This window comes from Pelmatolapia mariae, linkage group LG1, assembly GCF_036321145.2.
Source record: "Pelmatolapia mariae isolate MD_Pm_ZW linkage group LG1, Pm_UMD_F_2, whole genome shotgun sequence".
NCBI classification, from domain to species: Eukaryota; Metazoa; Chordata; class Actinopteri; order Cichliformes; family Cichlidae; genus Pelmatolapia; species Pelmatolapia mariae.
The window spans coordinates 23,977,671-23,989,816 of NC_086227.1; the positions used below are offsets into that span (position 1 = coordinate 23,977,671).

Sequence of the window (12,146 nt, forward strand, 5' to 3'; positions counted from 1 at the left end):
GCTTCTGTGAGTGCACGCCGACTAATTTATCCAGCATAAAAGGACTGCTGTCATTTCGGATAATTGTAGGGCTTAATGAACTCATCACAAACTGTACTTCCGACCTCATATCGTGGCAGTAAGTTAACTGCTGAGGTGTACATCTACTTTTCTCCGGGCATGTTAAGTAACGATAGCTAACGGTAGCAGGCAGCTGTCCCCCCCTCCTTATCGTCTAACTTAGCCACTCTGGCAGCTTTAGTCTTTACTGAAATTCTGCCGACTTTCTTATAAAAATGCCCATTCAGCTGACAAGTCAGGCGTATTGTAAAATGCTTTTACATGCTGCCAAATATCCACACTGCGCCGTGAATGGATTGCTGGTGGCAGAAAAGAAGAAGGACAAAAAGAAAGACAGCCACAGTGAGCCAGTTCTGTGCGTGGACTGTGTGCCTCTGTTTCACGGTACTCTAGCTCTGGCACCAATGCTGGAAGTAGCCTTAACGCTGGTAAGTATCTGCATATAGAGTTCTGTGAAGAAAAAAAATTGCCCCAATTAAATAGAAACTGTAGGTTTTAAAGTGATGATTTCATTTATTGAAGTAAAAAAAATCAATGAATTCCACTATCCACACTCAGGCCTGATTACTGTAGATCTGTTACAGCAAGAAATCACTTCACGTTTGTCTGTCACGTCTGTCTAAAAACAACTCAAAGTATTACATCTTTCTATGATCTAAAGGCACTCAGAAGAAAAAAAAAAAGTCACTAGTATATGCTGGCGTGGAAAGGTTGCAGAGCAATTCTTATTGTCATTAGAATGATGAGAGCCATTATCAACCAGTGGAGAAAACTTAGAACAGTGATGAACCCTCTCAGGCTTGGCCAGCCTACCAAAATCACTCCAAGAGCACATTAGTGACTCATCCAGGAGGTCCCAAAAGAACCCCAAACAACTAAAGACCTGCAAGTGTCACTTGCTTCAGTTAAGGTCAGAGTTCATGATTCACTGGCTGAAAATGGCATCCATTGGAGAGCTCTAAGGCAAAAACCATAAACCTGTTTACAACTGGCATTAAACTACCACAGAATTTCATAAGATGAACATCATAATAACAATCAAACATGGCGGTAGTGTGATGGTCTGGGGTTGCTTTCGCTGTTTCAGGCCCTGGACAACTGGCTGCACTTGTAATTAGAACCATGAATTCTGCTGTACCAGAAAGTGCACTTGGGTTATACAGCAGGGCACTAATCTGAAAAAAAGGAGGAAGTCCGGCTCTGAGAGATTAAAAAGAAGTACATTCACAGAATGATAGTTTTGAGGTTACCTAGTCAAAATCTGCACTTAAATTTGTATGGAATGCTTTGGCATTCCTCCAGTTATCACTTGACTTCAGGTCTTGCTGCCAAGGGTGGCACAAGTAGTTATTGGGTTTAGAGGACAATACATTTTTCACAGAGCCAGGTAGGTTTGGGTAGCTTCTTTTTTCCCTGACTAATTATTGTATTTTGTATTTACTCAGGGCATCTTTGTTTAATATTATCTTTTGTTTGATGACAAATTCTGGTTTAGACACTTGCCATCTAGTATGCCTTCTAAAATGACATTACAGTTTCTTTCATTTTAAATGTTTTATTGTAGCAATTTGTTAGATTGTGGTGCTTTTGAAGTATCCTGCTTTACTCTAAAATCCATTACTAATGTTGTGTCACTTTTATTTATGGTAGTGAAATAATATCAAATTAATGTCTGCAGCTCTGAAATAGTTATAAAGTTTCAGTCTAGCTCTGTATCCATTGTCCTATGTTTAAAATAAAATATACCTGACCTAAACTATGTTTCTCTTCTTATATGTGAACCTGATGGGCCGCTGCTCCAACTCCAGGTTGACACTTGGTGTAAAGAAAATAATTATGTCATTGTCGGATATTATCAAGCCAACGAACGCACAAAGGATTCAAGGTAGAAACACTGGTGCCCTGCTGTTCCAGGGAAAAACAACCACTGAGAAACCATGCTGCATCCTGCTTTGGACCTCACTTTAATATATGCTTGATCTTTTCTCCTGCAGGCCCAACCAAGTTGCAGAGAAAGTGGCGGCCAGAATTTCTGAGAACTTCAGTGAAGCAGCAATTGTTATGGTAACTGTAAATTATTAAGGCTGATGCAACTGGGTTACATGTTATGTTTTTTTTTTCTTTCTCCAAAGCAATTGCTGCATCCACTGTTATAAATGCATCCTCTTCAGGTAGCAGCTGAGTTTTAGTTTAGTAAAAATGAACCAAAATCCTTAAATACACTTGTCAGCACAAGCCTCTATTTATGTCTCTATACAGTAATATATAATATTGTATAAATAGAGTGACTGATGTGGTTCTACAGGTTGAAAATAAAGCCTCAAAATTCTATCAGATATTTCAGTGAAATTTGCTATAATGACATTTATGATGATGTAGAAAAAAATGCTGAGCCCTTTATAGGTGATTGCAGCTCGCAGACAGCAGGATTTAATCCATGCAAACAAAGTGTAGCACATCTTTCGTCCTTCTTTTCCAATGAGTTGCTATCACTGATGACACACTGCCCAATTCGAAGTGCGAATCTATCGCCACAAGGTGCCAGCAGCAGCAGCGGCATTGTAAGGCAATAGCAGTGACACAGCAAATGTAAGCACAGTATCCTCGCATTTAATAAATGACACTGTTTCGGTCCTGTTGACCTTCAGCAAGAGCTGGGTTGTAATTTTATAGTTTAAACGTATTAGCTGTAAGTGGGAGAGCGTGCGATGAGTTAGAATTGTTTCTGTGGAATTTTGTCACACATTTGGTTGTGCAAAGATTTTGAATTAGTACTTTGAAACATACTAAAACTTAAATAAAACCAAATACTTTCTATTCAGGGTGCTGCATCTTGAGTCGAGATTTTTTAACCAGCTGCTTAAAGCCAGCTGCTTTTCCACCATGTAAACGCATCAGTAATTTCTAGCCACTGTTTGCAATACCTGTTGCTACATGTAGTCCAACTGGCAAGTGCTCCAGCAAGACTCTGTTGAGTCACCTTTGGCAGGAACAGTTTTCTTCCATATTTTGCAAAGCATTGTTTTGTTGGAGGTCATTGAAGTAGCTGCCTTTTTACTGAATCATTCAGTCTGACATGCAGCTCTCAGTCTCAGACGTGTCTGGGCGAAATGATTAGATGCATTATAAAATATATAACACTGTTTCTGAAAGACATTTTTCTTAGACCCTGGTCTGGTCTGTTGCAATTGTTGTTGTTATCACCTAAAATTTGCACCTAAATTCACAGTAAATTTTGCGTGTTTTCCTGCAGGTGGACAGCAGTAAGTTAACAATGAGCTGTTCCGAACCCATCGTCTTGATCTATGATCACCACGAAAACAAGTGGAAAAGCAGAGAAGTAACGGCGTAAGTGTTATTGCTATTTTAGTGTGAGATTTTATCTTCCTCTGCAGACTGTTTGTGCAGCTAACTCAGAGCTTCCAGCATACTTACAACTCCAAGTGTTCTCTCATTTACTTGGATTATTTAGACAAAGTACATTACACTGTAATTACATTGTAATTACCCTGTATTTTCAGTATTCATAGCCTGAATATATAATTTTTCAAAAAACTGTTTTCCAGTGACTCCTTTGAGGACTGGAGCGAAGCACAGAAAATCACATCTGCCCTGCTGGTGGGCCGTTCCTATGAGAACTTGATTGATTTTGACAATCACTTGGATGATCTGAGGAACGACTGGACCAACCCTGTTATTAACAAGTCCGTCCTGGATCTGTGCTAAGACCTTCAGTCGGGAGTACCCATGACACACACATGAACGCACACACACACACACACACATGCAAACGAATATTGCTGCCAATTCAGCATGCACACTGCTACTTGTGTAGCACAGGAGAATGAAAAAACTGAACCTATAGTCTGCGTTCCATAAAAAGTCTCTCTCGCTGATGGGAACTTGTGGGGCGCTGGCCAGTTAGGCCAAAATGTTTTAAGGGCAAGCACCATATGTGCACTGTTGGCCCGTGTCCACCTTTTACAGGTTGATGCTGCAGTGATGAAAGATTTTATGGGTTTTTTTTTTATGCAACTTTGGGTTTTTTTTTTTCCCCTGCAATGGGTTTTGATATCCTGTTTTGTGTAAAAGTTTAGATTCTAGAGGTTTAAACCTATACATTTGCTTTTAGCCATACAGAGATCAAGTTCTAAATAAGTTCTAAATTATTAATTTTTAGGTAATGATTTTACAACTGATAGGATAAATGTGTGTTCTTTATTAAGTTTCTTGTTTATAAAAGAGCTGAAGGAAAATTCACATATATAAGTGAAGTCTGAAAGTTTTAGATGACGCTGAACCAGAGATTTGGCCCATTCAAAAGCCCCAACTTTAATCTTTCTGTAGATGCATTTTTAGTGTGCATGCTTCTCGTTACTGCCACTAATGCGACGGAGAATGTCAGTCTGGATGATGCACATGTGCATTTTGGCTCTTGATTTATGATCTGGAAGACCGGCTCTATACTGAATCAGATCACAGGAATGTGTGAATTTTGTTTTGTGTGGATATCCGTTCTAAGAACTAGATAAATTCTGTGTTAACACTTAACTGATTATTCTAAATCCAAATATTAAAAAGTTAATATTTATTGTGAGACTACAGAAACACCTTTTGTAATTGAGATTAGAATTAATCAGTTAATTGTGTGGATGAAACATTTTCTACTGCAATTGTTTTGAGCTGAATGTTCAATGAAACTGATTTTTGAAAACATCTACATGTTTCTACAGGTCTCTTATTGCCTCTTATGTGTTAAACCTATTTAGCTGTGTCTTATACAGTCATTTGCAAAAGGACTTTGTTCAGCCATGCTAAGGTAAAGTGAAGCCTTACTGCTTCTATAGGTTTAGGTTTACAGAGTTGCATTTGAACAGACTACAAGTCTTCTGGAACAAAGTCCACTGGACACAAACACAGAAGACACACTGAAAACACAAACAGCATATCAGCACAAACACCTCATACCAACAGTTGCGTAATGGAAGAGGGGTGATGATTTAGGCTTGTTTTGCAGCCACAGGAACTGGGCACCTTGGCAGTTACTGAACTGACCATGAAACCCTCTGTATCTGAGGCCATCTGTCTGAGAGCTTGATCAAAACTGGGTCAAGGAACAGGACAATAATCCACAGCACAACAGCAAATCTGCAAGAAAACATCTGAAAAAGAAAAGAATCAAGATGTTGCAGTGGTCCAGTTAAAGTCCAGACCTCAACCTCATTGAAATGCTGTGGCTGGACCTTAAGAGAACTGTGCATAAACAAATATCCACAAACCTCAATGAACTGAAGCGGCGTTGCAAAAAACAATGGGTCAAAGTTCCTCCACGGTGTGAGCGACTGATAAACTCATACACAAAGCAAGCACTTCAAGTTATTGCTCTTAAGGTGATTCTACAAGCAGAGCCATGTGAAAGCTTTCTTTTTCACATGACTACATCTCTGCCTTGACAATTTAAAAAAAGCCTAAAATCACTTTTAGAATAATCACTGCCCAGCTTTGGGGGTTTTTGTATGGTTTAGCAGCAGCCTGTTGAATTAAGTTTTTTTTAAATAGTTTTGTTCAATAACAAAATACACAGAGAGCTTTACAGCACAGAATAAGATGCAAATAAAATGGTATATTAAAAAACAAAATAAAAGCAATCCTGCATATATGGGTCTTAAGTTTATTTTTAAAGATATCAATCAGTCCACACACTTTAGATCCAGTGGAAGTGATTTCCATAACTTGGGAGCCACAATCACCTTTTGTCTTTAACCTGGACTAAGGTACAGCCAATAAACACTGTCGGCTAACCTCAGAGTTCTAGAGGTCATGAATGGTTGTAGTAGCTGCGGTTTTCTAATAATTTAGTGGTGCAAAGTTCATATTTGCACGTGACTACAGATTATTTCATGCTTTGTGACCATTCCAATCTATAGCTTCAGTCTCCCATACTCTGCATAATGTAATTCTTGTAAAATGAAAACTAAATGACAGTGTGGTCGTATCTGAAGCAAGACTGTGAAGAACTCATGGAAGTTTTTAAACAAATGACACTGTATATTTTCCTAATATCCATATTTATTTTACGCTACTTTCTACTCCAGCACATTAAGTGAGAAAACAGAAATCTGACAGCAACTTACATTATTTTTAAATGTATAAAAAGCTAATAAAGTGGTCCCTACATTGACTAGTTACACCTTACATGCTACTTACACACTGCCATATCAGCAAAAATAAATAAACAATAATAATAAACAAAATAAAAAATGGAATTAAAACAGAGATGTTAGAGATGTGAAAGTGGTTTAAATTGTGAATGTAGTATTCTAGTTTCAGTAAAGATAAGTACTTCTTCTATCAGTGCACGATAAATGAACTGAAACTAATTCTGTCTAACTACAGCATGGGTGCATTTCTGCAGAAATACCTCAAGCACAGTCCACTGACAGGAAATATTCGAAGTGGATTTGAGAGCAGATGTTATTAAAATAAATGGTTTGGATTTATGAAGAAGTTTCATTGCTGGTTTAAATAATAGATTGCGGTGTCTTCTGTCAATTTTCTTTGTTCGTTTTATCTCAGCAAATTTATTTGAGATGTGTGGTGTGAATGTTGTGAGACCATTTGTACAACCCAGGAAGAATCCTTTGGATGGAGTTATTGATCCCGAAAGGGAAATTACTTCAGCAGCAGAAAGAATAAAAATAAAAACAGTATAATAAACAACAGAAACATTTTTAAAAACTACTACAGGAAAACACCGAAGGCCGTAAAATGTGAGACAGTGAAAAATTGCATGTAAAACTGTGATAAAAAATGAAATATGAATGAAATAGAAAACATAATAAGACTGAGGTTATGTAAAACAGAATTCTGCAGAGTGGTAATGCAAGAATGGTTCTTTATGGCAACAAGGTTGAAGAAGTCTGAGGGAGAATGAGGTCTGTAGTGTAGAAACGAGCAGGTGTGATGGGTTGTCCATGATGTTCAGTGACCTCCTGTCTCTCACTGACCCAAATGCCTCCAGATAGACTGATGATCCTGCCGTCATCGCTGGCCTGGATGCTGGCACAGACCGGTAGAAGTTCTTCAACATCTTGCTGAACACACTGAAGGATCTGGACCTCTTCAGAAAGTAATCAGTTGATCCCCTTCTTGTACACAGCATCGCTGTAGGTTCTTCAGTACAGTCTGTCACTGAACACCAAGTATCTGTTGTTAGCTGTCCACTGATTCAGCCTCCTCACCCACGATTCTAATGGGTTTAGACCCAGTCACTGACAAAAACATCTAACTTTGTTCTCACATGTAAAAGGTCACTGCCATATTTCTTGTTATTGCCTGGTGAATGCTGCCATCTAGTGGAGTTTAGTTGCAACTGTTGTCATTGTCCCACTTCCTTCTTCCGGGCCAGACAAAGCCTAACTAAAATTTAAGGTATGGTCAGCTTCGTCACGGCCAGGCCCGCACCTCACGCGTAAGTTAACAATTTTAAAAATGCAATTTCCACCGAGACTCAAGAAATTATACAGAAAAACAAAAAATAAAAATGTGACGTGCCGTAATACATCACACAATAATGTTCACTTTTGCGATACTGCGCTTCCTGTTGATGACGTAGTTGGCTTTTTCTTGTCTTCATTGTCGGTTAATGCTGCCTTCAGCGCGGGAACGGTTTGTAGTGTAGTTCGAGTGGGACGGAAGTTTTTGAACACACACACACACAAAACCAAACAGATATGGATCCTTCGGAGGTCGAGTTCCTTGCGGAGAAGGAGATGGTGAAGATAATACCAAATTTCAGCCTAGATAAAGTCTTTTTAATCGGGGTAAGTCAGCTGTGTCTGTATTTAAGTAGCTGGTTTTTGACCAGATACTGAGACGTTGACAGTTACTGTAGCAATATTAGCTAAACCTTGTGCTAAAACCTTGTATTATATCACGACACACTCAGTTTAAAGCTGGAGGTATGTATGTATGTAAAGATGTTTCTGTTTGAGTGGATCACTTCACTCAGTGACTGATTAAAACACGCACAAAAAAGCCTCATCTCTCAAACTCCAGACTTTAACGAACATCCATTTAGATAAATATAAGTCGCTCCAGCTAAAATAAAATATGTCTAAATATATTTCGAAAAAAATTAAAGCTCCAATAATATTCGGTACCGTATCTTTGGCCTTTCAAAAAGTACCCCGAACTGTTTATAGCTGCAGTTTTTATGATCGGTCAAGTAAATACAGGCTCAGCAATGCAATAAAACACACTTTTCAGCTTTATGTATTTTGTATTTTGTATTTTGTTTGTTTGTTTGTTTTGGATTATTTTATTTTTGGGAGTCTTGGAATGTAACTGTGCCTGTCTGTAAAACACTTTGGGTCAATTGTGTTATATAAACAAAGCAGACTTGACAGTCAACACATGAATGCGCGATTTTTGGAGCAACCATGAGAGTGTATGAGATTTTAGAGAATTATTGAACATTCCCCCCCTTTTTTTTCTTTTTAAATTATAAAAATAAATAACAGCTAACAAGATCCCCCCGCAGCATGATGTGAATTTAATGACAGTACACTGTACTGTCTCAAGCTCCCTTTGAGCTTGAGATCTGCGGACTCAGTGGTCTTTAAAAAAAAACAACACACAGCTAAAAACTTTTAAACTTGCTTTTGGTTGATTTTTTGTTTTTATGTTTTAACTTCCGTGAAGCACTTTTTGATTTTATCTTGAAAGGTTCTATATAAATAAAATTTTACTTACTCTCTTTACTTACTAGAGTAAAGTCATGGAATATTTTTCGGTATTTTTTACATAGCTGGCTGCACAAGAGAGCCTGTGTTATTCATCAAGCTCTCAGGATGGCTCGTTTGATGTAAATCAGACTGCAACTTGTAGTTACTGCTGTTGGAAAGAGACATTGTTTATCTTCTAGCAATGTTTTTTATTAATCATGAAAGTGCAAATGTGTATCTTTCCAACTTCACTGAAGTGGGGAATGCATTGTGCTGCACGATAAAATATGTGTATTTGTGTTCTCAGGGAGATCTGGGTCCCTTCAACCCTGGACTACCTATTGATGTTCCCGTGTGGCTGGCTCTAAACCTAAAACAGAGACAGAAGTGTAGAATTATTCCTCCTGAGTGGATGGATGTTGGTAAAGTTCAAAGTTTTTCCTGATGCGGTCTTTGCAGGTGTTTGTTTCCAGGCATGAACTGACAGGATTACTTAAAAATGTTTCAGATGAGGGTCTTTCAGTATTTTGAGTATTTTTTTCTTCACATTATGACGTATGTAATCATTACTGGCCTACCATGTTAAGCCTAGACCTGCCTTGCCATAATTTTGACATGTAAATAGTGCTAAAATATTTACCTCCTACGACTATTTTTCCAAATTTCCATTAGATAAGTAAAAAAAAAAATGGGCACAAGAAATGCAGTAAGATTGTTCCCTTAGTTGTAAGAGGCAAATTATTCAGATTTTGTGTTAATTACAAATGCAAAATGTGTAAAATATGTGTATGTCGTTGTTGCTGTAAGAAATGCTGAAAAGAGTAAATTCATTGGTGGTTTTATTCGGAATTTCTGTTTTACTTCTCCTACAAAAGTCAGCAGAAAAGAGAGGAATCTTGAAAATCTTTCAGCATTTTTGTGTGTCGCTGCAGTTTGCTGCTGTTGACATTTTGCTTCACTGTGCAGAGAAACTGGAGGAGATGCGAGACCTTGAGAGAAAAGAGGATATGTTTACACCTGTTCCCAGTCCTTACTACATGGAGCTTACCAAGCTGCTACTAAACCAGTGAGTCATATACAATTAAGTAATCCACAGAAATACAGCCCTCAGTACTGTTGTGTGCTTGGTGTATGTGCCCCCTCCCCTTAGAAGAGAGGTTTCTGTGTTTCTGCAGCGCGTCTGACAACATTCCTAAAGCAGATGAGATCCGTACACTGGTCAAAGACATCTGGGATACTCGCATTGCCAAGCTCCGCCTGTCTGCTGACAGTTTCATCAGTCAGCAGGAAGCTTATGCCAAGGTAAAACTGATCACATGTAGGGTGTTTAGTATTCTCTGCTGTCACTTAACCATTGAGTTTTGAACATTTAATTGAGTTGAAAACGGATGCAAAGTAAGTAAAAATTCAACAGCATAATAACAGAATTACCAGTTCCACATAAAAGGACAGTGTGACATTTATTATCCCTTCAACTTGTGGACCCATTGCATATTGAGATCCTTAAGAAAAAGTGGCATCACTTTAAGTTCCCCCAATTTAATTGGCTGTATATAAGCATTCAGTAAATGTTATCTATAAGTAATGTAGAATCTGATTTAAGTGTTCCATAATGTGTTTTCTTAACAGCTACGCTCCCACTTTAGGTGTTTCAAAGTGCAAGTTTGTGTATCACACTGTCTTAAAAGTAAAGCAAATGTGGAAATGTCTTACACTTGCATTCTTTCTGATGACCTGCAGGGGGTGATTCATGTAATTGAGGGCTGACAGTATAGAAGAAAAACCTTTTGGCTCCCTATGACCTCATGAAACACTTTACTGATGTGTTTATGGTTTCAAACACAAGTTTTAAGCCTTATAGGAACAGCATGATGGCTATTTTGATTCAACAGAAAGGACTGCCCCCATCTGAAAACAGACGCTCTCTGCAGGCAGACTTGTAGTCTGTAGTAGCTTTTCATGTCCGGTTTCGTCATTATTAAGACAGCAACGGTGAAAACGTTTGGCTTGAGGCTTCACATAGGGACTTCACAAATCAATGGGTGATGTCAGTTGAGAAAGTGCCCATCTTTTATATACAGTCTATGGTATTACAGCAAATCAACATTAAAAAAACAAAACAAAACAGTAATAAAAGATTCATTGGTTATGTTGCAATTGCTGACAATACCATACCGCATATTAACAGTGACAGTCACAATGAACTTTCACCTGTTTATCATTAAGTTACCTACTGTGTCACAGAGTAACAGTGTTATTTTAAATCTTTGAATATACCTAATTCCTCTTTCTGTCCACAGCTGGACAACCTTACTCTGATGGAGATCAACACCATACGAGCGTTTCTTCTTGATACTCTCAACTGTATGTACAAGCTACGGTCCAACTTGCAGTGAGGGGCAGCTCATAGACTACTGGTAAAAAAGCTCAAACACACACAAGACTTGCTAAAAAGGGTTGGATTTAGCAAGACTGGGGTTAAACCTAACATTAAAGACAGTTTTCTGGAAAAGCGAAGAGATTTACTCAGCTATTTAAGTTATCATGTTGCTCTCCGATCTGATTTGTGTGTATCTGCTGTTTGCAGTGAGTATATCATTTGTGAATGTTGTCATTAGGTTTCAAAATGTATGTATGTGCATGTAAACAGAGTATATACATGTATACTTTTTTTCCTCACAATTTTTAATCAGTCTTATTCTGATTTTTGATCTTGTTGTTGTGTTAGTGATTAAAAAATGTTTTCTGGTTTACTAGATTGAATGTGGTTTCTGTCAAACATTGGTAAACTAAACAATTCCTTCCTAAAATGTATTTAGGTGGGGGAAAAAAACCCAAATTAAAAGGAATTCCACTCAACTCTTGTTGCATTTTATTCTAGAGATGGATAATATTGGTTGATATTGTTCTCAGGATTGCACCGAAAATGAATCTGTTTCCTAATCTCCAGTGCAAAATGTCCAGCAGTTAAACCAGAACCCACAAAGAGACAAAGGTTGATATTTAACATTTTTGAAATATTTTATTTTCTTTTTTGTCTGAAATCACAGCCATATATTCATAAATACCTAATTACTACATTCAACAAAGAATATATTACATTACAATGAATTCAAACAAGTACATTTTAAAAACAGGATTTCACAGCATCTAGACATCCTCCACTGAGTAATGGGGCTATTGCATGAGCGTGCGTGGGCTGGAGACACGGGGAGGCTGAGCAAGAGAGGCTTACCACACTGCACCTTCCTCCCCAGCTCAATGGCAGCTTACCTCAGCATGCATGCTCCCTCACTTACAGATAGGTTACGCTGTTGGCTTTCTTTGTAAAAAAAAAAAAAAATCTGACTACACTCTGTA

General features: G+C 38.0%; 2 protein-coding genes across 2 annotated transcripts; both read left to right on the top strand.

Moving 5' to 3' along the window:
- The first annotated feature begins 116 nt into the window (after positions 1 to 116).
- emc8 (ER membrane protein complex subunit 8) lies at positions 117 to 4,726 on the top strand. Its single transcript, XM_063476836.2, has 5 exons — positions 117 to 488; positions 1,869 to 1,945; positions 2,055 to 2,124; positions 3,314 to 3,408; positions 3,627 to 4,726. Exons 1-5 carry the CDS (start codon positions 276 to 278, stop codon positions 3,784 to 3,786), a joined length of 615 nt encoding a protein of 204 aa, XP_063332906.1. The 5' UTR covers positions 117 to 275; the 3' UTR covers positions 3,787 to 4,726.
- Positions 4,727 to 7,713: 2,987 nt separating this feature from the next.
- gins2 (GINS complex subunit 2) lies at positions 7,714 to 12,146 on the top strand. The gene is made up of 5 exons (XM_063476879.1): positions 7,714 to 7,883; positions 9,094 to 9,208; positions 9,753 to 9,852; positions 9,962 to 10,088; positions 11,087 to 12,146. Exons 1-5 carry the CDS (start codon positions 7,794 to 7,796, stop codon positions 11,180 to 11,182), a joined length of 528 nt encoding a protein of 175 aa, XP_063332949.1. The 5' UTR covers positions 7,714 to 7,793; the 3' UTR covers positions 11,183 to 12,146.